We start from the raw sequence: 25,718 nt of genomic DNA, 5'->3' as shown, positions 1-25,718 counted from the left end.
GAGGAAAGAAGTAAGCAAAGAGAGAGTGAAAATGAGATTGCTGAATTTCCCCAAAGAGAGATAGATAGGCCAGACCATATCTCACCTCCCATCTGCTGGGTCAAGATACAGGCAGGTGGAATGAGTCCAATATAGAGATATGAAATATTCACAAACCAAAAGCCTTCTGTCTATTTCACCAATCCAAGTCCCCTAGGAGCTTGTGTTAGTGTGTGTACTTACAAACACACACAAATCCTATGAGTATTTGTGTGTGTTTGTAAGTAGACAAATGTACATTGTGCCTCCATTGTGCGTGAGGAATAAGGCATGTGAAGAGAAGCAGAGAAAGATGCTGACAGACACATATAGAGAGGGTGTGCAGGCAGTTTTCAAAGTCTTAACGGTGTCAGTGACAGTTTGTCATAACAAGCCCATTGAAGCTGCGCCTCTCTGTCTTCCTCTGACTGAATGTTGCGTTTGCAGACGGCTGAGAGAATTTGTCTCACAGGAAGACAAAGAAAGATGGACTTAGCGTTAACTAGGAACAGGAAACACTGAGGAAAACATCCATATCAGAGACAATGGAAATGTCAAATAAAAAAAAAAAGGGGGGTATATGATGGAAAGATAGAGCGCGGCACCAAGCTCATCACAATATCTGGAATAAAGCGTTGATGGCAGCATTCAGATAGATGCAGGCTCGCATTGCAGCCATGCCAGCCTAGCAGCTCTCGTTCATCTAGTGACAACAGAGCTCACCTCTGTCAAGAGAGTTCAGCTTGGGCATATTTCATGACGGGATCAGATGCAGGCACAAACATGCCTCAGAGCTATGAAATTCCTCAAAGGCAGGGCCGGAGAGCAGGACGGTACATCTCTATCTGACACCGGTCCAAGGAGAACAGAAACCAGGGAGCAGAACACTTTGATCCCAGTGTAACTGAGTGAGCTGATGTCTACAAATCTGAAAACTCAAATTCTGCTTCATATTTGGGGACAGTTTAAAGAAGTATTACGGATCTATGAGGTCTTCTGTTGCTCGAGTCTAATGAAAGACACGATCAAGATGTATTGTGGGAAGTGTAGGATCCAATGTTTTTGGAGCTTGCCCCATACTAGCTGTAGAACATTGATACTGTATGTCTTAGTTGAAATGTCTTTCACAATGTCAACTATTACTGGGCAAAAAAGAAATTGTGTTTTTGGTGATACAATTTAAGAATAACTGTAACTAATTTAGCTAAAATAAGAACTGGCATACCGCCTCCCCCTATATAGAAAAAGGGTCAGTATGCTGCCTGGGCAGGAGGAAATTGAATTTGTCCAATATGTGATAAAGAGTTTCAGTTTGTATTGGATTTTTTTGATGGGCATGAATGACTCACAATGACTGAAACAGTTATTTGAATATAAGACATTCAAACTGACAATTTACTTAGTGAATGCATGGCTGTTTGTATAAGTAAAGACTAATATTTGTTTTAACACAATCCCCTGGACTGATTTGTAACCAGTGAATGTGGAATCTCTTTCCTGTTGCACTGTAAAAACTGATGTTTTGTAAAGGTATCTTATGATCCCATGTGGGATGGGCTATGTGATGGCTTGACACGTAAATATAACTCAAAGCATTCATTCTTTCATTCCATCTACATGTATTTCTTTGGCTTTTGTCCACAGTATGTTACGGAGAAGCCAGAGGTGCTGCATTGCTCAGTTTCAAATTCCACGACACAATGTTGCAGGCGCATGCAGAAAGGCATAGAAGTGCAGGAAATGACAGAGAAAGAGAGAAAGAGAGAAAGAGAGAATGTCTAGCGGATATTTATAGAGTATGTGAGGCGACTCGGTACTCTCATTCACTAGGGACTAAAAGTCAGGATATTTCTCCTGCTTTATTTGACCTTTTTTTTCTCTCGTAAGTTCCCTAACTTTAGAGAAATGAAATCACTGGAGTACTGATGATGGACATTTTACAAACCATTCAGAAAAAAAGTGCTGCGATGATCTACAATGTGCAGAGAGTAGAAAGCTTATATAACTACACCTTCAGTATGAGTGTCATTACTTTCTCTGACCCTAAGACAGTGCACCAGAGGTCAAGATATAACAAATAAAGAAGAGGATCCAAGACTGGAGCTTGTAAAATAGTACATTAGCACTGAGCATGAGTAATTATGTACATCTCTCACCCAGTGGTGTAGTGCAGAAGTAGAGTAATGATCATAGAAGTTGCACTTTTAATTACAAGCTTTCTGCACAACAGCATGTATCTGCTGAAGTGGAGTTCCCTTGTGGAGAGGAAATTTCTCACATTTTTCATCTAGTTTATGTTATTTTGCAAAAACTTATCAAAAAAAAAGGAGAGATGCAGAGCACAACCTTCTTTAAACAGAAACAGACCGTTTGTAAGATCATGGGTTTCTGTGTAGGAGCAAGACAAAAAGCTTGATTAAAGTCCCGCACATGTTCTATAGGGAGCTAGAAATGGGCTTAATGAAGACAAATAACTAGCTTAACTTCGCTGTGCACAGTAAGAGCATCAGCCATCAGTTACAGAAGCTGTCCCCCGTGGTTTGGTGGTCAGAGGACCTGAAGTGAGAGAGCAGCATCAAACAGAGCACCCATCTGAAACAGGATTAGAGTTGTATGCGGGTTCCGATTATGCAATATTTATCTGTTCTTTTCTCGGGGAGCACGGCACATGAACTCAGGGAACTTTCAGAAGCAAAGGATTAATTTGCACGCATTGGAATTAGCGCTCACATCAAAGCGAGGGGGTGTCATGGGACTATCCAAAACCTCTGTGTATCTAGAATAGAGATTTTGCTTTGCTGTGTACCACTTCTATTTTCATGACGATATGGGGAGGGGGAAAAAAAAAAAAAAAACTGAAACATCAAGGGGAATTCAAGCTGGAGTTGAATATAATTAACCATCGTGTACATGCAACAAAACCTACCAGACCAAAGCAAAGATAGCATACAAGTAAGGACAGAGTAAACAGTAAGGAGAACAAAGCTAGTTAAAACATACACAGGGATTTTCTTGCCGGCACAGAGACAAATTGAGACTAGCAGACCGTCTTCGTGTTGGATCTTGGTGGTTGCTGCTGGGAGAAGTGAGATACTACAGAGCAGTGAGGTGGACTGGGACTTGTCTCTGTGTTTATTTGTGGATTTCCTCTGTATAAACCGAAACTACCAGGCTCTTCCTCTCTTTTACTGTATTGTTGTTTACCCTGAAGATACACAAGTTATGTAAGGATCTGGGCAAAGACAAGAGCACTATTAGCTGCAACACATCTGGGCAAACACACACACACACACACACACACACACACTCACACACACCGAGAATCACTCCTCTTACCGTCACAGTCACCCAAGTGGGCCACGTTTCCCTGTTCAACATCTTGCTCGAACGGCAGTCTGCAGAGGAGAAGAGACACAGTCATTAATCAGAAGACACAGAGGCACAGCAACTCGGCCACTGACACACAGCATAGATCCACTCTGATAGAGGAAAACTATCTCAATGTTACGGCAGAGGACAAGTAACAAGGAAGCGTATATCTCTGGAAGCTCCTCTGACACCTAGGTTGTTGAAGTCTTTGTTTTTATTGTGAGAAAGTGAGAAAAACAACAACTTTAAAACAGCAGAAGAACCGAAGAGGCATTTGAGCTGCCTAATATCTTGCAATAATTGTCATTAAAATTTGAAGTTAACCACTTGTGTCTGCAGGGTCATTAATTAAGCTAATTAATGCACCAAATTGCAAATATGTCTAGGTCAGCATACTTGTCTTCACATTAGAAATTTGTGGTGTAAATATAAAGCTCATGCCTTCAAGTATTAGGGAGTCCATCATTAATATGCTGCTTTAAGGTAGCGAGGCTCTCAAAACAATGCCAGAAGATCATCATAACAGCTTTATGAAAAACCTCTTATACCCTTATTAAAAAATAATTTGTCAGATAAGTTAAACGTTCAACAAAAACAAAACCTCAAACTTTCTTATTACGTTAGATAAATTATGACATATCTTATTTCTACAGCTCTAGCCCCGTGATTCAAAACTCATTTCCCATTTGGACAACAGGGGAGCAAGGAAAACTCTAAGGACAATAATATATGATGAAGTGTGGAAGCAGAGAGGAAATGAGAACAGCACACAGACCAGGTGCTTACAAAGAAAAACACATCTGCTTTCAGTATATCGGAGAAAAAAGAAAAGTTGCAATGGATAGACTGAGTAAATGTGTGTGTGTTTGAGTGTGTGCCAGTAGGTTTCATTTAGTACAGGGTACCGGTAATTAAGTGATTCAAGTCAAACATATGAGATGTGGTTGTTTTAGCTTTTGTGTGAAAAAGACCATTTTTTGGTAATGCTGGATATCTAATGTGGGAAAACAATAGACACACACACAGACAAATCAACAGCTATACATCATATCCAAGTAATGTAATGGTGATTTATGCCTTAAGAGCAATTAACATTGGAGACTAGTTTCCACCATAACATTAAGGTATACATCAAAAAGTGTATTAAAGGTGTAGTTTGACATTTTGGGAAATATACATATTTACTCTCTTGCTGAGAGTTATATAAGAAGATTGATAATACTTTCATATCTGTTCTGTACAGGTAAACTGATTAGTTTAGCTTAACAACTGTAAACTGAGGGAAACTGCTAGCCTGGCTCTGTCTCAACAAAATACTCGCAGAGCTCCGTAATTAACACAATTCATCTCATTTGTTTAATCTGTGAAAAAACTCAAGTGTAAACACAGGTTGTGTTTTAACTGAGAGTTACGTGCTAAAACCATTTCTTCAGTGGGCTAATTTACTTTGACTTTAATGCATTATCTATAAATGGATTTGATCCCTTGGGCATAAATTGTTAGAATGAACCACGGAGACATGACTCACGCTTGTAACCAAACACTTCAGGGTTCTCTTAGTAAGGATCTGTCGTATCAGTGAGGACTTGGCAGCAGAGATGCCCTGACCTGATGCAAGCCTATGTAATAATTTAAAGGAGATTAAGATATATGTGATCTTACTTAGAGTAACAAGCCTTCAGGGAAGCAGCCATGAAAAAAGAATCTTTAAATTTCCTGGTGGGTGGATATCATAAATCAAAGATGTACAGACATATGTTTCTTTGTCTTGATCTGTTGTTTTAAATGAACCAGTCAAAACCACTGAAGACACTTTGGATTAATGTGGGAAATTGCTAAAAAGAAGTAAACAACCATTTAAAGTTTTTCATGGTTCTACACTGAGGCACCATTTGGCCCACAAACAACCTTTGAAGAACCAGAGCACGCACTGCCCGAGGATGCTGAATTGAGCTCATTGAGACAACAGACTAAGAAATCAGCATTCTGCAATTAGCTAAAGGCTCGGGCCGCAGTGCAGCCAATGCAGTGCAGCCAACGCAGTGCAGCCAACGATTGTGCTTTTAATGCCGAGAAAACATTGTGACAAATGAGTCCAACTGTGCCACGGACCTACAGCAATTGTCATCTTAATAAAGAACACTATTTTGTGTTCAGTTGGCTGGCTCTCACGGCCCATGGGTCATTTACTTTATATACATTAGCTTTGTCTGTGGGATCTGTGTATGTGTGTGTGTTATGTTTTGTTTGTTTCCTTTTTTTTTTATCCATGTTTTTATTTCAAACACATTCTCCCAGGCTTCATAATAAAGCAGAAAGGGATAAAAACCATATGTTTATGCATATTGAGTCCTGTGGACAATGTTTACAGATGCCCAACCAGGAGTATCTGCACCCTAGGGAAAACTTCTGCAGCCAGAGGCTACGTGGAAAGACTATGGAGCAGCAAAGCTTATTTAATGAAATAAAAATTATTGTTTAATTAAAAAACAATTCTCCAAACATTGAGTCAGCTATAACACCGGAACACCACATATTGCAATTATAGTAAGAGGGTGTGCGTAGTTAGCATGCGGACAGACAAACAGTTAACTAAAAGAAATGAATAAATAGTTGAAATATTTAAATGTAATGAATAAAGAGTTGTTTTGTCACCATATTCTCACTGGCAAGAATGTTTTTGTATCACCTTGTTGTAGTACTACATCTAGTGAACAAAATGAGCACTGGATAATTAGAAACACACATACATACAACAGTAAAACCAAACTTAAAACTATTTTTCCTCCCAGTAAAACGACCACAACAACTTCTTTCATTAAAAAGTACAAAACTTCTCTTCCTCAGAAACAGCCCACATTGCAATCTGATGTTATATAATGCCAATTGCCGACTTCTCCTCTGGCGTCAGTTTGCAAAGAGAGGTTGCATTATTCCACAAAGAGGAAATCCACAGTAACTCGATGCGAAATCGATTGTCGAGTTGACCGCCCTTGGTAAATCAAATCAAGACCAACACAGAGGCCTTTAATAGTATAAGCAGGCAGCCGGAGGTGGTCTTTAAGGCCCATGTTGTCTGTTCTGCTGGCACTACACCTGTGTTTTGAGAACCTAATTCAGTAAGCAGCCTGACTAAAGAGAGATTTGATTTCACTGGAGAGAGCAAGCTGCGACTGGAGGTGAGCTGTCAAGACAGACCGCTGCGTTTCAGTAGCAGGAGAGGAGGGAGGTCACACACACACACACACACACACACACACACACACACACACACACACACACACACACACACACACACAAAGACATCCAGGCAGATACACACATTCATGCACACACCCAGACAACACACTGTCTGGCTACACATGCATAATACAGACAGTGTTACACAACGGACAAACACAAAACTCTGCACACCTACAGAGTTTTATATGTCCACTACTTGATAACAAGCAAAGTGAAAGAACATTGTTTAACAGCAGCTGCAGACGTGCTGAATCAATAAGGGTAAACAGAGCAGACTGTGTGACAGGCTACTTAGAGGGCACAGATGTTACTCAGAGGCTCAAATAGTGGCAGACAGAACGACCGACTTCCAGACCAAATAAATAATTTATGGGATGTCTCTACGGGTGTGCTGTCAGAAAAATAACCTTGAGAGGAGGAATGATAAAGGTAGAAATAAATCAAAACAAAACAAAAAAGGTGTTGGATTAAAGAGGAAGGTGGTAAAACAACACTTAAAATTTCCGATGGGCAGAAGAATAAAGCAGACAGGCAGAGTGGCAGTATGGTGACACAGGGCAGGCACTGTGTACTATACGAAGCAGAGCAAACAGTGTGTGTGCTGTGGTGATGTTTAGTGCAAACAGAGAGGTGTTATACCTGGTCCCAGGTCTGAGGAAAGAACAGGTGCTTCCTCTGGTCCAGCCACAGTAAGGATCCCTGGAGGCGATACAGTTCCTGCAGAGACGCACAAAAATTCACTTTCTCGCTCTGACTCGAGGTTGTGTATTCTGCTCTGCTTGAACTTGGCTGTAGTTTAAAGGATCATACTGATGGTTTCTGCAGATTTTAGACCATCAGCTACAAAGCACAAACACCAGCAATTTATTATAATTTATCAAAGGAATATCACACATTTTTAAACTGCTTTTCTACCTCAGAGGAGGCCACTGATTTTCTGTCATTTTAAACTTGTGAAGCTTTGAAATTTGCTCGATATTATTATTCATCTCAGTGAATAATTTGTCATCTGTCTGGGGTGAGATAATGCACTTGAGGAAGGATAGTTTTAAAAAATACTCCCTTTTTGGTGCATGGAAGGGATTGTGGGGATTGAGTGTGAAGATTCATTCTTGACTTTGAAAGAAGCAGTTGGACAGAACCGGTCGACTTACAAGGTCCAAACTCGCAGTGTAGTTAACAGCTCTGGAAAAATCTAGTATGTGGAATCTGATCTAAGATTATTTTCTCAAACTAGTGTTAGGAAATTCAGATATTCTGAGATATGAGAGTGATTTGTACAGCAAAAACCTTTTAGAGTATAGTAACCATTTCTCTTTTGAATCTTAATACATGGTTCATAAATCTGGTACTTTTATACCATCTTTTACTCTGTATTTGTGCTCAATCTCTAAAACATCAGCTGTCAGACTGTCCTTGACGACAGCTACATGGAGGGTTTTTGAAATATTCAACGCTCATAACTAGACTACCACTCGATGTTATTCTGGCAAAAATACAAAGCCAATGAGATGTTCACTGTGGAAGATTACCAGTCTAAACTAGTGTCATGAATAGAAAGCATTGTATACCTGGAAGGTAGGGCATCAACCTAAAAGTCTGTCGCATACTTGGGAAAAGAGATGGCAGGAAAGTAAAGCAGCCCAAAAGGGATTAGTCATTATTGACCAATAATACAGTACGCAAAGCTTCTGCACCGATATGGTCTGCTTGCTCAGTGGTTGACTGCAAAACATGAGTTTTTAATGATGAGAATGTATGTGAAGTTAAATGAGGTCAAAAGGTCTATCTGCAAGTGCATGCTCTGTATGCACTGGAGAGCAGACCATTTACTGTAAGATGTTACATTATTAAAGATTTATTTGACCTTGTTCGCTGAAAGCTGGTCAGACAGGAATCAGTCCATTAGTTGCAAACATTCAAGATCAAAAGTTCTCACAAACACTCTACAAAGGTTAAAAACCTTAAGCTGCTCAAGCATCACACAGAAACCTTGAACATACTCGCATATTAACTCTTATACTCGCATCTAAATACATAAACGCTCACATTTTACACACTTCAGGAAGCATGTGAACGTTTCTTAATGCGCTCTGGATTACACTCTTGTATGACTCACCTGGTTCACTGAACACACTGCACGCCTGATGTGCTGGTGTGTGTACCAGTTTGTGTTAACGTGTCAGTGGAGCCTAACAGGCCACAGGCACAGGCATTGAGGCTCAGTAAGTGTGCCAGACAGGGAGAGTGAGTCTGTATTGTGGTGTTGGTGTGGGCGTATGCAGATGAGGTATCATCCACTATGAATGATATAGAATATATCACTTTGAATTTATGCATTTCTATGTTTAAATAGGATTAGTAGACTCAGGGTACTTGCTCTCTCTTGCTCTTCAAAGTTAAACACATTCACAACATTCACACAGCTAATTGAGCAACTTCTTCTTTGTGGCTTATGATAATCTAATAACTGCTGGATGAGGACAGAATAGAAAATTATAAATTAGCTGCTAAATTGAATACAATCACGATGATATAGTGATATTATTCCACTATTATTCGGTTTTGGTACATGTTTACTATTCACATTATAGTTATTATCATTTATTGTTATCAATTATTTACACTATTATATATCATATTGCCAGAAAATATTATTATCATCATTATTATTGTTATCATCTAACAAAATTACAGTGCACCTATGATAAAGTTAAATTGCAGGCTGAGGCAATAATGCGGCATTACTTTTAATGACGGTATATTACACAAATGGCTTTTATTAGATTTTCTTCCAATTTACTGGCGCATTTTATTGTGTTTTTGTTCATTTCAGTATTATACAGCAGTTAACAGTTTATCACCTTGCTCAAGGGCACAGTGACAGTTGTTATTATTACTATCATTGCAAGAAAATTCAGGTCAGCTAGAGAACAGCAAGTCTGGAGCTGGCAGCGCTCCACTGTGTCTTCCTCAAGGACACTTGTGAAGGCATGATGCACCCTGTACAGTCACCTGGCTTTTTATTATGCTGCCCCTGCTGCACTTTTGTGTCCCTGCTAGCACAGTATTTGGTGCGGACTTACTTCATGCATCGGGAGTAGAGCTGGCATCGCGCCACTGGTACTCTGACCACACAGGAGGGAAAGGCGAGGAGGAGAGTGTGGCTCGCCCGGTCCAGAGTCAGAGACAACAGCTGCCTGGCCTGAGGAGAATCTTCGGCACACCTGCAACACACACATACACACAAACACAATCAGGCAGGCACACACGAAACAAAAAATGCATTAGCTAACTTCAATTAGCAGACCGAGACTGCACATTAAATCTCTGACCTCACTCTGAACATCAAAGCAAGAAAAAAACCTCATCATGACTCAATGTGAAAGACAACCAAACACTACCACTTCTAGGAATAAAAGCCATAATAAAAGTGACGAGAGGCCATCCGTGTTGCCAGATGTTATGGTGTCAACCCAAATATGCTCTGTGCTGATTGTGAAGGTTTGAGAGGTCGGCTGGCCATCAAAAAAACAGCAGCCGGGAGCCGAAGCACATCTAATTGGCACTTGGAGCTACTATAGCCAACCGCAACCTGCCTCCATGAGGCGGATTTATACCTTTTTATGCACATGTGCACTCATGCATCAGTTGTATGTGGATGGTTTATGGTAATAACCTTGCGGCGGACCCACAGTCATTAAGATAAATCTATCATTCTGCTAAGGCCAAGCTGTGAGTCATTCTTCACAGCCACTATCACGAAGGGTTAGAAAAAGGAGGGAGAGATGTAGAGAAAGTGAAAAAGTAGAATATACAACTAAAAAATGGAGGAAAAAGGGCAAGAGAAATCAAAAGAGGAGAGACTCGTGAAAAGAAATATTAGTGTTGTATCTCCTTCGGGTCATTTCCTGGTTCATTATGGCAACACACCAGTCGTAAACCGGTGATTCCTATCTGTGCTGATCTCTTAAAGGTTAGTGGCCCTGCTTCTATGTACCCTGGGGTTTATTGCAGCACACAGGGCTTTGCTTTGTCTGTGTATGTAAGGTGAGGTCGGGAGGTTGGGGGGGTGGCCTGGAGCATAAAAGGATAAAAGGAGAAGCCTGATGTGGCTGTGCTCTGTCTCCTGATTAGCTGGGTGACTGCTGTGATAGCTGGACTGTCAGTGACCTCCTGGTGGGCTCACCATGCACACCAAATTAACCCTCACACACTGGCTCCGGTCTACACCAGCTCACTCATCACACAGCCCTCTCATTTCATTTGCCATCACTATCCTTCATTTCAGCATGTGTGAAGCAGAACAAATAAACTGGGACACAAATTGGTGAGCATATTTTGGATGGAAATGGGAAAGGAAGGAAGTTTAATACTAAATAAGACAAGTAGATTGGACTCTAGCATGGGAAGAAAGTGTGTTTCCAGGCAGTTGGGTTCAAGAAATAACCACCCCCCCCCCATGCTGCAGAAAAATGGCATATATATCAGGGAGCACAATTACCATGACAGAAAGCTAGTGTTTGGAAACATGTAGTTTCTTTCAAAATGCCTCTAATTAGCCCTTGTGAAAGATAATCACCAGCCAAATGTGCCTGCATCTGTGTGACAATCTTCCACCCCACACCCTGCAGCTCTCCACCATGTGGAACAGTGCATCTCAACAAAGAACAAAAGCAAAAAATGAAGATTGAAAAGGCATTGTGCTCAGTGTTCCTTATGTACTGATCGGCATCCAACGAAGCCTCGAAGCCGTCTGCGTCATGCAAAATGCTAATTAGAGAGGGACGAGCCCAGATTCTCTCCGATCTTTTGTCAAGATCCAGATATTTAATATGATTCAGCTTCAGACTGAAGATAAAGGGTCATTTTTCCCACCAGAGTGTAATTTCGGTCAAGATTGAGGATAATGTGATTTTGTCATCATTTCATTACTTTCTGATGTCTTTCCCCTAATGCCGTCCTACAGTACGTCTCCACCTCATTAGAAGATGTTCAGATGTGATAATGAATATTAGACTCTAATCCTGTTCTTTTCTGTTTGCCCTATTTGTATGCTCTGCATGAGGTTGCATCGTCTCAGTCAGATCGGGCACAATTATGTGTATCTCTCGGAGAAGAGGTGAGATTTTCTGCATAATTCAGGACACGTCATGTTCCCAGGACGTCGTGGGTTTTTTTTTGTTTTTCTTTTCATTCTGCGACTCTTTTTCTAGGCGTATCACACCACCAGCTCCCCACACTGTGTATCCATCAACCCCAGTCAGGCATTTAACCCTTTCCAGACTGCTGCTGTATGCCTTCTCTCTGTGAGCTGTTTCACATCAATCCCTCTCAACATTCAGGTTTGTTTTCAGGAATAGTTTAATGTAAATGTGACTTAAGCAGACGGTTAACTTAGCCTAGCGTAAACACTGGAAACAGGAGGAAACAGCTAGCATGGCTCTGTCTAAAGATTAAAAAAAAGATTTGCCTAGCAACATCTTTAAAGCCCACTAATTAACATGTCAGGCAACCTCAAAGAGATAACAGCACTCCAGGAAGCTGCTGCATGCTGCCATGAAATAATAAGGGGCACACAACCCCCCTATGAAGGCAACATGACAATTTGACACTTCAGTTTATTTACAGATTAAACAAACAAGATATAACGTGTGAACTGGTGAGCTTTAGAGTGCTAGCATGTGTGTTACTTTTAGACAGAGCAAGGCTAAATGTTTACCTGTTTCTAGTGCTAAGCTGAGCTTCATATTTAATAGACAGACATGAGAGTGGTATCAATCTTCTTCTCTAACTCTCAGCAAGAAAGCTAATGAGTGTGTTTCACAAAACGTTGAAATATTCCTTCAACATTTCTTTTCTATCTAGCTTTAGCATCTTACTTATCAGGGTTGAATCCCTCCAGTTCCTCCAGGAAGATGTTGCTGTTGGTGACGGTGTTGTCCTGGTTGGGCATGATAAGGAACTTGAGGATGGTACCTCTGCTCGAGCCGAGGAAAAGGACGGTTCGGTTTCTGTAAGACCCTGCTTCTGTATCCACCACAATCTTATTCAGCTGGTACCTGCACAGCAGGAGAGAGACAGAGCATTACATTAGTGGTACACAGCTGTGTGGCTCATTTGGGACTTTTCTTCCATGAACGCTAAAAGCATCGATAAGTAGCTCCTGGAGGCCAGTTTATGATTTAAGTGCATTACAACTGATTGTTTTAGGTGTAAAATATGGACTCTTATGAATTTAAATAATAATATGCCATTTTCTCTTGAGTCATTGTAAAATGAAATGAATTCCACGGAGAAAAAACTGCTCATCAAATTTGCATAATAAACTAATTACAGCAGACGTTCAGTCATTAATAATATCAGTCAAGTAAATGGGCTCGTCCTGGAACAATAGCAGAGTGTTGCTGAACTACACACAGTCCTGTGTGTCTGAGTCAATAGACTAGAATAGAAGCCATGTTGTGCCGGGTGTTTAATATTCCACATACATCCAGTCCCTATAATCCCCTGGTGGCTGGACGGCACCGGGACTCCATACGGTAGATTGTGGAGCGAGAGAGAGAGAGAGAGAGAGATAGAGAGAGAGAGAGAGAGAGAGAGAGAGAGAGAGAGGAATGCATGCATTTATGTGAGACTTGACGTGCTACAGCTGCTTGCCTGTTACCACAGGCTTCAACGCCCAACCAGGATAACTTAAACAGAAAGAGCCCACAGCCCCCGAACAGACAGACCATGTGTGTGTGGCTGCACACATACATCTGTGTGTTTGTAGCCCTTTAAGAAAACATACATCGTGGAATCAACTGATGTTTTATTATTGATTTAATATAGATATATACGTTTTATTCATTTCTAGTTAAATTTCTACTTTTCAGACCCTCTCAGAAATGATTAAGTTTTGACTTGATGAGTTCTTCTGACTTGAAGTCTTGTGATGAGTTGAATGAATGCACTGCGGAGTGTTGAATAAACTCATTAAGTCTCTAGACAAAAAAAACAAAAAAAACAAACAAAAAAAAACAAAAAAAAAAACAATTTATTGGCTTATTAGCAGACTTCCCAGCATGCAATATTTGAGAGTTAAAACTCACCACACAATTTTTTTTAAAATAAAAATTAAGTTTCTAAAATACCAAACCACTTTGCCAAATTTGTTTTGAGAGAAATGTAATTGCTGCTTGGATTGTGTTCAGTGATGTTTATTTGAGTGTAAAATATTTTAGTATTGCAGTCAGATGGTGGTTGGAGCTGATGGTTATCAGACAGGGCTTTAGGACTTTGACACTGGAGACTGGGGTTCACATCCTGAGCTGCATGTGATTATATTTAAGCAACAAAAACACTTTTTTATGGGTTATAGAAAGTTATGGAAATGTTAAATGTTAATAAAGTTTCTTTGGACTTTTTCAGTATTTAGCCATCATCTTTCCTTAAACTTAACCAAATGCTGTGAAAAACCTTTATTACACTTTAGTTGCTATGACAAATGAATGATGTTATATTATAAATAAGATATTAGGAGATATGTTCATTAAAAACAGTTCCTCGTTATGTTGATAAAAAATATAATTGAAGAGTTGGTGTTGCATGTCTGAGTTCGTTCTCACCTAACCATGGTTCTGACTATCCACGGTCTTTGTCCGAGTGACGGGACAGCTTCATCCATCAGTGGATGGGTCTTGACGAAGTTGAGCATGTCATCAGGGAAAGAGTTGGAAGAGTTAAACCTGGATCCTTCAACAGCACAGCCCCCGGGTCTGGAGACAAAAAGTTTCAGCACAAGTTTAGCAGACGGCACAGAGGCAGAATGGCGTTCTCATTTCGGCCTACTTCAGGCCTCAGTGAAGATGCAGTTATATAATCAAGCAGTCTAGACTGCCTGAGTGTCTCAGATTCAGACAGATATTCTTTTTTGAACAAGAGATTGATTTGATTTTGTCAAAGGCTCATATTTTGTATATGTTAGTGTATAAGTATTTGGAAAGGGATGGCTATTTGAATGAGGTCAAGACATGCCTTTATACTGGGAGAGAAAGAGCTGTACGAGTGTGAAAAATGCATTTTGCACAGCTACGTGACTTTCAGTTTAATGAACAAAGTTTTCAGAGGCTGTAATACCACATGCAATATCTTTCTGCATTCACCATTACCTGTGTATATAATCAGACTTGTTTTACCTTGAAATTAATTGCACCCTACAAAACACACTTTCTGAGGCTGACGGCTAACTTAAATAAAAGTTCATTACACTGTTTTCCCCTCATAGTTCTCCGATTAACAACCTGAACACAGGTGCATAAATTGATTACAGCCATCTGCACCTTGGTTTCGGGATGACTTCATCTGGAACAGGCGTCCAAATAGACTCGGGTGATTTCTGCTCCTTGAACCTCCCATCAAACACCGCCGCCAGCTGCTCCATGTCAAAGGCGCACACCGCCGAACCCGGGATACTAGAGAGACAGAGAGACAGAGAGTGGTGAGACAGGTAGATTGAGTCAGAGACTGTTGATTGATTAAACACTCTGACCTGACATAAAATGACTGTCAGTCTTGCGTCAAGTGGGTTTTACTTTCAGACAGGGGTACTGAAAAATAAGTGATGGAAAAGAAAAGATAAGGTAGAGAATACCGTCTCTGACAAATAGAGTCAAGGAAAGAAGTTAAAATATAGAAAGTCAATTGTAAGTGTGAGAAAGGGACAGACACATGGTGAAGATGACAAATTGGATTTGGGCTGTTCATATTTTGACAGTCAATGCTTGAACACAAAAGGAAATTATTATTGAGATGGAAAGAAAGACAAGATAAAATAGATGCTGTCAACTCTGTTGGCGAAGAATAGATATGCAACGGATGCGGCGGCCAGATTAGACCCATGAAAAGATCTTGGCTGGAATTCCTGGAATATAAAACGAAATAGGAAATGAGTCACTGAGTTTTCTGCCTCTCACAAAGGAACGGAAGATTCTCATAAATGAACCCAACAACACGTAGTTCCAGTAAAAAGCCCAGTGCACCGTGGAGGCTGTTTAACTACTCGTGAACCCTGCAACAGGGAACAGAACATCTGTTCCAATATGTGTCCGTAGCCCACACACACTCTCCCAGACAAAATACACGAAGTCCCAACAAATACAGACATTCACAAAAAAGTTAGAGTATCTCTTCACTGAGTCTGATGCCACGTTTTTTGTGTTATGGCTACAGAAACTACTGAGACAGAAATAAACAGGGCAGTGTCAGGATGAGATAAGGAATGAGTTTTAAAAAAACATCCCATGCTTCCTGCTCCGAGACTCAACTCTGCTCTGAATGTGTCCTCATCAATGACTAATGGTGTGCGCGCGGTGTGAGAGCTAGTGACTAAGTGCTAATACCACAGTGAAAAAACCTGAGAGACTGAGTCACCTGCTGCCTGTTGCTACATGAATCCCACACATACCCCATCTGTTTCTTTTTCTGTTATTTTCTTCAAAAACAAATGTCCAACTGGTGATTTGAGTGTCTGTGCCCCCGTGATTATGAACCAAGCGGAGCAGTGTTTCTCTTGAGTCCCCCTATGAGAAAGCCACAGAGGGGTTTGTTTGGGAAGGCAACGCCTGAAGGCTGGATTTTTGGTTGCGGCAGGGAGCTGTTCTCTCCTGATGTTGCATTTGATCAGGTCACGCCGTCTCCCTCCGTACTTATCATTCATAGGCAGGGATGTGACTCAACCCCGGCCAGTGCGGCGAAGCTGCAGGCGGAGCTGTGGACGTCTCTCACAAGACCGCACGCACCAGATGTTAGATGTGACATGTCTGCCAGCTCTGGACCAATGCCAGCTTGGCTTCCTTTCTCTACCTTTTCCGCCCCCTACTCTCTCTTTCTCTCTCTTGCTGCAGGTCACTGGGTTTGCCCCATGCAGCGATCTTTGTCTAAGACACATAAGACAAAAGGCCCCAGGCTGTTTTACTATCTGAATTCTTTCAATTATTTTCATTTTCTCTCTGTTGTAGTCTCTCCTGCCTTTGTTTCTTGGTCCATTCATGTTCTTTTTTTGCACACAAATTTCATTTTCTCTGTCACCCTCCGCACTTGAGACAAATTTCCTTTGTTTTCTTTCAAATTTAGCTTATTCCTCTCTCTGTGTCCATTGGAAATTGTCCTTCCTTCACTCTTTCTCCTTGACTGTGGTTGAGTGATAGGCTGTCCAAGATAGATACATAGGGTGTCTGTTTGAGAGAGCTGCTGTGGAGTCTATACTACTTCCTCACTATTTAACAAGTTCACTGACAGCTTGGAATAACACGGCCCTCACGGACACATGATGCCTCTAAGGAGGAGATGAGGAAGAAGAAACGAAGGTAGGAGTCAGGCAGAGTTTCAATGTCAATCCTTTAATTAAAGGTTTAAGTCTGATATACTTGAAATTCACCACATGGCACAGTCACAGTAAATATAAAAAAGGTCTGTTAAAATGTTAATTTAAAGTTCATAAATCCCACACACTCAGTCTGATTATATGTACAGCACAATCTTGCCAATTGGACCATTTCCTCTGAGTCTTTGTATATTTTCTTGTATATTTTCTGGGATACTTTTCATAATCTGAAGTGTTTTTGGGTTTGGTGACAAGATTGACTGATTTGTACCAAACTTGGTATGGAACCTGAGCCAAATCAGATAAACTGTTTCAACTACATCAAACAACTTTCATATTAAACCCTTCTTTTTAGGCCTCTAATTCCAGGCCCTCTACATCCCCAGAATGTCTGCCTTTTATCTTCTTTTCTTTTTTTTAAGTTATCTTTTCTGGCTTTTTATGCCTTTATTCCAGCTGCAGTGAGAGAGAGACAGGAAAGTTGGGGAGAGAGAGAGAGAGAGAGAGGGGATGACACGCAGGAAAGGGCCGTGGCTGTGGCAAGGACCAAGCCTCAATGTTACGCGCTCCACCAGGTGAGCCACCAAGGCGCCCCCCTTTATCTTCCTTTCTTAATATTATTCCATTATCAGTTTATTTCCATCTGTTCTCCTGTAAAACCTTCAGCCTGATCTGTTTCTTTGTATTCAAGTAACCCAATTTTTCATACTTTTCCTTGACCTTTTCACATCACTTCCCTGTTGGTTTTCTCTTCTCTCCCTTACTTGACAATCCTAGTCTATGTGGACTAGCTAACACTTCTGTAACAACTCCTCAAACTCCTTGTGACATGGCCCTGCTGTCAACTACATGTGGTATTCCTTTCCCACACCCATTTCTGTGTCTCCAGGTAGCTACCTAACTATGTATTCCTCTGCCCCCTCCACTTGCGGGCCCGGGGGGAACTAGCTTGCACATCTGTGCATCTTCCCCTGTGCCGCACTTCTTCTGGCAGTGTAAACCTGTTCTCCTCCTGCTCCTTGTCCTCCTCATTTCCCCTCCTCTGCTGTGTTTTCCCACTGGGACATCCTGCTGTCTGACCGTGTCACATGGGATTCTTTACCGCCAAAAACAAATATGGCCTCCCACTCTCAGGATGCACTAGATTTACTTTGCTTTGCGTGGGATATTTTCCTTGCATTCTTGCATGACTCCATTAAGCCTGATGAGCCTACGTCAGTCTACTCCAGCAGTAATAGATGTTTTCAGCTGCCATAACAATAGCTGAATAACAAGAGTTGTTTGTGTTTTCATACCAGCCCAGTGCAGCAGGATGGCAGTAAGACTTCCATTTGACATCCTGCTGCTGTTCTTTTGACATACAGTATACCCACTTATTTATGTTGCTAAATAAAGCAGCAAATACATTTTCCCTCTCTTCTTCTCACCAGTGGTCTCATACTGTTTCTCCTCATGCCTCCTTGACCACTTGAGCATCAGGAGTGTGAGTGCAGGAGGTGTTCAGCAGGAAATTCAAGCTCTTCTTTCATTCCCACTCAAGAGGAAGGGCCTGGGGCTTCAGAGGTGAATCCACAAAGGAACTGGCAACTGGGGGCAATTTTGGACCCTGGAAGCAGTGACTGAAGGGTCCCACAAATGCAACTCCATAACAGTTAAGGAGCTGGTATGTGGCTGTAAAATGATCCCTGGAGTATGTGGGCACAGGGGGGAGATGAGTAACTTCAGAGTCCAGGGGAGATTCTTGGTAAAACCTTGACTCCATCCTGTCATTCCCATACTACAGAGCCATACATGCTGCACAGGGCCAAATGGCAGGAAAGAATAGCTATTCCTCCACTCACAGGTCCTGCTTCATGCTGTTTTCACTGCACGCTGCCAGCCAAAGCAATTTGTCTGGCAAGCACTTAGCCAGTGTGGCGCAGTGGGCCACATGGGGCTAGTGGGAGTTTTGCAGCTCACCTCACACATTCTCTCTTTCTCTTTGTGTTCATTTTCCTCCATCACACGTCTCCTTATCCATCCATCTAAACCTACCTTTCTCTCTGTCGTGGCTGGAAGTTATTTAAAATAGGACCCAGTAGCAGTTTAGAGAAGCAGGGGTGTGTGTGTGTGTGTGTGTGTGTCTGTGTGTGTGTGCGTGTGTGCGTGTGTGTGTGTGTGTGAGTGCATGTATGTGTGTGTGTTCAGCTGGTTCTCCTCTGTGGCACGCTGTAAATGCTGTTATCTGGGAACCATTGTAAGTGTGTTTGTGGACATGTGTTTGTGTATGAAAGTGGGAGTGTGTGTGCGTCGGTCTGTGTGAAGCTTCCATCTGTCTCCGCAGGCAGTGGCCCCCTCTCGCAGAGTAGCCTTTCCAAACACGCAGATAAGATGCAGCTGATGAAACAGTTTTACATCTCAGAGAGCGAGGGGTGCACGTGTTGTCCATTACTGACTTCCTCATCCTTGAGTTTCTCATCCGTCTCTCCCCCTCCTGTTCTCCGTCTTCTTCTTTACTCCCCTCCGTGCCTTCCCTCCTTTTGCATTTACTTGCGCATTGTTTTGTTTTTTTCTCACCCCCTCTCTCTCCTGTCTCACACTGTGAGGTGGGAAGCCCTCTGCTTTGAGACACTGTCCTGCAACTAGTAGAGAGTTTTATTTTTATATTCTAAAAACACAGAGATGGCACTACACTGACAGGTGATAGTAATGCTGCTCGCTGCAATGAAGTGAGAGACTGTATTGATTCTAGGGCAGCATTAAATAGAAGGCAGTTGTAAGTATTTCTAAATGTTGGCTATAATGTGCTGGCACTAGCAGACACACTAAGTGGTGTCGGGGCCATTAAGGTAGTGTGAGTTGAGTGAGCCATTGCAGGAAAGTACTGTATAGTGATTCTTTTCTATGATTTGAGCCACTTAGACTGCAATATGATGTAGTAATGCTTTATTTTAAAGCACAGAGTATCTGTTCATCTGTGTGCAGCTTAGGAGATACATAGAGGATGTTGCTCCAAACACACACATCTATTAATAAAGACTGTATTAAGTATCGAGAGCACAATTTTCTTTGTACTTTTGAAAAAAAAAACAAAAAAACAACAACTTTCTGTGTCAGTATCCTTAAACAAAGCACGATAAACAGATTACTCTTACTGCATCAGAAAAAAACTATTTGCACTCGATATAAGGGGAATTATCCCGCTGGTAGTTTTTCCCCTCATATTAGGAACAGTTAGGACTGTGTAGCTCATATAAATATTTTTGTTAAATTCCCTTCTTCTCTCTGTTATTCAGTTTCTCTGGTTTGCTGTTTGTGTTGTGTCTGGCTCTGCAAATACCCTCAGTCTCCAATAATCCCCCATTTACCAGGGCCGCATCTCTCCTCTCCTCTCACCTTTTCTCAATTCAATCTTGTCTTTCAACAAATCACCCCTTTGTCCTCAATGAAAGCATTCCATGTGTCTTAAATTACTTTGTACCCCACAATCTTGACCTCTGCACCTCCACACACGCCTCTTTCATTTCTCCAGCGCTTTGCTTGGCCTGTAGGAAGCCTTGCTCTTTTTGACTTCACAGGTGAAGGAACAAACTATGGTGGGTCCACTAAATTTTCAAGGTGAGACAATGAGTGCAGCATCACACTGGGTGTCTATCCCTGTCTCCCTGGGAAGTATGTCAAGATGCGTGTCTGCCTCTGTGTTTTTCATAAAAAACACTCAGTGTGATTCCCCTTTTCTCTCTGAGACAGGACATCGATTGAAATCTCTCTCTCATTTCAACCCTTACAGTCACACAAGTGCACGCACACATACACACAAATAAGGCTTCTTATTTGAAGGCAGAAAGGCTGAGTATTGATCTAAATCAGTGATTCCTAACCAGGATCTGCAGTTGCTTGGGGGTATGTGGAAAGATTGTGGAATAGTAATAAGTAGCAGTAGTAGTAAATTGAGAGGCAGTAATTTGAAAACATAGAAATTACGATTTTGAATCAGGTTGAGTTGAGTTTGAAACAGTTAGCTAGAAGTAGGAGTTAAATGGTAAAATATACAGTAGTAGTGTTGATGAAGGGGTACTTGAGGTCATCTGATAGGACTGTAGGGCACAACTGACAAAAAAAGGACTTATCTTGAGTTTATGTCATTGTGCACACATTTGTCTGTGTTGTACCTGTTTGCCGGTGTGGAGAACACCCCGAGGATGATGTCCCTGCCGTGCATCCTGATGATGGGACTGGTGGAGTGGAGCAGGTTAAAGTAGAAGTGGGAATCACCGGGGACGGAGCAGTTGAGACGGGCTTTCAAGAACGACGTCCACTGCTTCTCAAGGACGCGCTGAGACCCGCCCTGGTCCCGTTTACACACCCGGGCCACACGTGACACCACCACCTGTGAGAAGTCAAGCACAGGGAAGCAGACATAGGCAAAGAAAATGAGTGTGCAAAATGCATTTGCAATATACTAAAAAGCATATCCATCCTGAAGCTCACATATAACTCCAATGACGAGGTGGAGGGTTAGGAAATATTTCCTGAGCTTTGGGTTTCATCTTCAAAAAGGTATGTTTAAAAGCTCTTTTCAACTCCAGGGTGATCTCTAAAGAGTCATTTGCATGCTATTTGCAATGCAGAAATCCTGTTTTGACAGATCATTGTTTTATAATGGTAAATTTAATATCAATTATTCATGAAAATGTCAGCCCATCTCAAAATTGCTTCTTTGAACAGTCTCATCTACACAACGGTGATGCTGTTTAAGTATCCATTTACTCTGCTTTCTGTAAACAAGTCAAAGCCAGAGACCTTGTGCAAGCACTTTTTCCCAAATGTGAATTGCTAATTTATTAGGGCAGGGGGTTTCCTGTTGCTGATATTTTGTTTTTTCATAAAGCTGTACACCTAACTCTGGAAAGGGCAGGGAATATAGTCGCTATAAAAAAAAAAAAGGGCTTTTCTCAGGTTAATACAGACATGAGTTTGCTCAGACCATGATTTGTTGGATTAGATATGCAGACAAACAAATATGCGGATAAAAGGTCAGTGTAGCTGTTGGAAAAGAGTTGATATTGACATTCAAATAATAGCAGCGGAGGGATATTACGCCAGGCATCGCCTTTTCGTGGCGGTGCATTTTAACGACAAGTTCACATACTCTGCGGGTCTTTTAAAAGATGATTTGAAAGGACCAGCAGTTCCTCTGTGAAAATACTGAAAGAACAGAAGTAAAAGCGGATGTTCATCAGAATGACTTCTGTACCTTCTCCAGGTAATTGAACTCCATGGCTATCTCTCTGAAGAAGAAGTAGATGTGAGGTCCCCACTCCACAGCACTGACAAAATACGGCTCTGTATTGTGAGAGAGAGAAATAGTGAGAAAGAGGAGAGGAAGGGGCAAGTACATACAGTAGGAGATGTTTGCGGGGAGCAAAGGTTTGATGAACTATAATGGAGCATGAGAGAGTGTACAGCAAACAGTGTCTCCATTTGCGAATGCATCGTTCACTCCCATGACACCGAGGTAACATGAGGGCAGTGAGAAAGAGGCACAGGCCATGCTTAATTTCATTACATGGTGAAAGGGGATTTCACACCAAACAATAAGCGCATTATGACTCCCTGATGTTTCTGAGAAATGAGTTTCACACTATGCATTTTGGCGCTATTACACCGGGGACCGGCTACAACCTGTATGTCTGATATCATGGCCTGCATGTCTGTGTATTTTTGACTGTCCCACTGTCATGGTTAGGTTTTAACTGCAGATCGGCCTTGGTGTGGATGGTCCAAACTCTGTCAGGCAGCAGTAAGTCTGACAGCTGTGTCCAGCCTGCTGACTCAGCCCTCTGCTACTGACACATGTATCGATCCTGTGTGCATAAGTGATGTGGACACACACTCAACCCATCAGTCTCTGATGACAACATCAACAACAAACACGATGCTTACGAGAAGACGTGCTTGAGAAAATTGCACCAATGCGCCTACACTTGATAAAACACAAAAACAAACACACCTTGACAAGCATACAAAGGCGGACACACAATGCACACACACTCAGGTACCTCTGAACCACTTGGAGTCGTGCTTGACGGTGCGCAGAGCGGGACTGTCCCCAAGGCTACGATAGATCACCGCATCAATGGCCAGGAAGTCTGTCACTGTGGCTGTAAACAGATTCCCCTCTGACACAAAACACACACACACACACACACACACACACACACACATACACATACACACACGCACAGACACTAGTGAGTTGGACAGCCTGCCAAAGCAACAACATAACTGCAAACAATAAAGCTGGAGTCAATGTTACTGTTTTCTGAAAGACCTGCATCATAAACACGACGTAGCTGACCAGTCAACAATGTAATTGTAGTAACGTAATTGCACCTTTGCACCACTCCCACGCAAGAAACAGCTTCTTTTTCTTTTTTTTTTCTTTCTTTTTTTTTTTACTGCAAGCTAATGTGAGATAATAGGCTGATGGCTGAACAGTAATGGCTCCCTACAGTTTCAGCCACAGAACACTCTTGATTTGATTATAGTGAAGTGTTTAAATCTGATGAAGTAAACACAGGAGATGAATAAAATTGAGGAATCACAGTGACTCAGTTTTGCTGATCTTTTTTCACATATTCAAGCGTCAAAATATCTCTCATGGAGGAGCGATGATGCTCTGCAATGATATTTATTACTGCGACCAGTAAAAGTAAATGTGTGGGACTAAAACAAAAGGTGCGTCTTACCTGCAAACAGCGCTACATTGGCATGTTTGGGGTCATAAGGGCATCTCGCCATCCCACTGACTGTGTCTCCTACCATCTCCAGAGTGTCTCCCTGTAACACCACACACACATAAACACACACAGGTGCACACATCAATCAACAAACTCCAAACAATACGAATGCGTCTACAGCAGCATCCAGAAAACAAGGCACAAGAGAATGGCAATTAGGGAGTGTTACCGTAAGTGCAAACTAATGATTCACTGGTGGCAATTAGGCACAGCAGCAACAACAAGAGTCACGTTCTCATACATAAATAAAACAGATAAACACACACACACACACACACACACACACACACACACACACACACACACACAGGCCCATACACCCACATAGAGTCAAGCTGGCAATTCTAACAAGTTTCCAGCTCTCACACAAACATACACATATACAGTGTATATACAGTGAAATCTCTGCATCTCTCACTCCCTCTCTCTCTGTCATATTCACAAACACTTTCACAAGCACACACTTAAAAAGAAGCCTCAAGCAAACTATTCCAGCAGCACAGTGGAATTCTCGTCCACAGTTGAAAATGAAATAATTTATAGGTGTCATTTCATTAAAACCCTGCTATAAATAAAACATTAGCTAGCATCACTAACTAGTCCCAAGAGAAAAAGACAGCCTATCAGGCAGAGACAGGTGTGTTATACACTGTTGTAGAATGTCATTAGTGGCTGACAGATAATGGGCCAGGTACGTCACAGTGTTCCACTATGTTTGAAATGTGAGAGACTGAAAATAACACTTATCTGAAAAAGCCTTTGATAGTGAAAGGATTTTTTCCCCCCTCTCTTTCTCTCTCCAGCTCAACTGCCTTTATCCCTCATTTAATATTCCTGCTGAATGATGTGAAATCAGCCGAGCCGATGATTAATATTTATGTGTAGTTTTTCTTCCACAAGTTTAAAATTGTTACTGTAATTGAGGGAGACAGGGATTGGTCGGGAAGTGGAGCACATTCATGCTTGGAGGAGGATTCAGGTGAGTTGCTGTTGGATGGATACACATCTTCAGGGTTTGACAAATGTATGAATCAGGTCAGCAAACACTTAGCCTGAACCCTGCTGTCTACTTAAATTCGGCCTCCAACTGCAAAATTGCTTCACTTTCTTAACCACTAGCAAAAGAAATCAAACCAGGCAAACAAGTCACGTCTACACCAGCCTTGTCTCCGAATACCCTCCTCTTCCTCTTCTCCACTCTTTGTGTTCTTCTTGATTATCCGTCCTCTCTGACTCTCAATGATAACAAGCTCGGCAGACCACAAAGTTTAACCACTGAGAAATAACAACTGTTGTATCTCAGGAAAACAAGGCACTGGAGCTGCCAGAGAACAAGGATAAATAACTCCTGAAGTGGAAGTCAACACTGCCTCGAGCGCTAAACAAACAACTTTAATCAAGCTGTAAATTTTCACCTGAACAGTCTTACTAATTGTACTATGGAAGCGAGGCCTCTCTTCTGGAAAAACAGATAAGCCATTAGTCAATGACGTCAAACCAGTCATAAGAATTAATGCACGGTGTGGACCAGTCACATGTTTGGGGCAGGTGGCGCTGTGATAGTAGGTGTGGGCATGCTCAGTTGTTACTTACAGTATAATTGGCACAGAGTGGGTTGAAGGCATTGGTCCCACACACAAACAGGCCTCCTTGCCTGCTGAGCAGCACCTTCATGAAGTTACGGCATTCATCCTGCAGGAAAAAGAGAAATAAAGAGAGGCAGAGCTTAATATGCAGGAGGGGGCTAAAACTGAAGGGAAGAAAGGCAAAAATGATGGAGTGAATAGAGGAAAAACTGAGTTTATTTTTCAGACTGATTATCCAGCCCGCTCTGTGAAATGAAGCTTTTCAGTTGCCTGATGTGTGGAATTATCACACCATTAACGCTGTCAATCATATTGATACAGTCTGAACGTAGCCTGCAGAGACTTTAAGTGTCT

General features: G+C 41.7%; 1 protein-coding gene across 1 annotated transcript in view; it reads right to left on the bottom strand.

Annotated features, from left to right (window-relative positions):
• Nucleotides 1-25,718, bottom strand: part of sema6b (semaphorin 6B) — a 120,844-nt gene that overhangs the window by 21,928 nt on the left and 73,198 nt on the right. Inside the window, exons 6-16 of the mRNA XM_022759420.1 lie at nt 25,372-25,470; nt 23,728-23,818; nt 23,038-23,157; nt 22,233-22,321; nt 21,148-21,365; nt 14,955-15,086; nt 14,241-14,390; nt 12,513-12,692; nt 9,717-9,857; nt 7,270-7,347; nt 3,355-3,413 (exon numbers count right to left, since the gene is read on the bottom strand). Coding sequence (XP_022615141.1) covers nt 3,355-3,413; nt 7,270-7,347; nt 9,717-9,857; nt 12,513-12,692; nt 14,241-14,390; nt 14,955-15,086; nt 21,148-21,365; nt 22,233-22,321; nt 23,038-23,157; nt 23,728-23,818; nt 25,372-25,470 — 1,357 coding nt within the window. The remainder of the gene's footprint in view (nt 1-3,354; nt 3,414-7,269; nt 7,348-9,716; nt 9,858-12,512; nt 12,693-14,240; nt 14,391-14,954; nt 15,087-21,147; nt 21,366-22,232; nt 22,322-23,037; nt 23,158-23,727; nt 23,819-25,371; nt 25,471-25,718) is intronic.

The sequence above is a fragment of the Seriola dumerili genome, unplaced genomic scaffold (assembly GCF_002260705.1).
Source record: "Seriola dumerili isolate Sdu_G_001 unplaced genomic scaffold, Sdu_1.0 BDQW01000322.1, whole genome shotgun sequence".
Lineage (NCBI taxonomy): Eukaryota > Metazoa > Chordata > Actinopteri > Carangiformes > Carangidae > Seriola > Seriola dumerili.
This window is presented reverse-complemented; position numbering and strand designations above follow the sequence as displayed.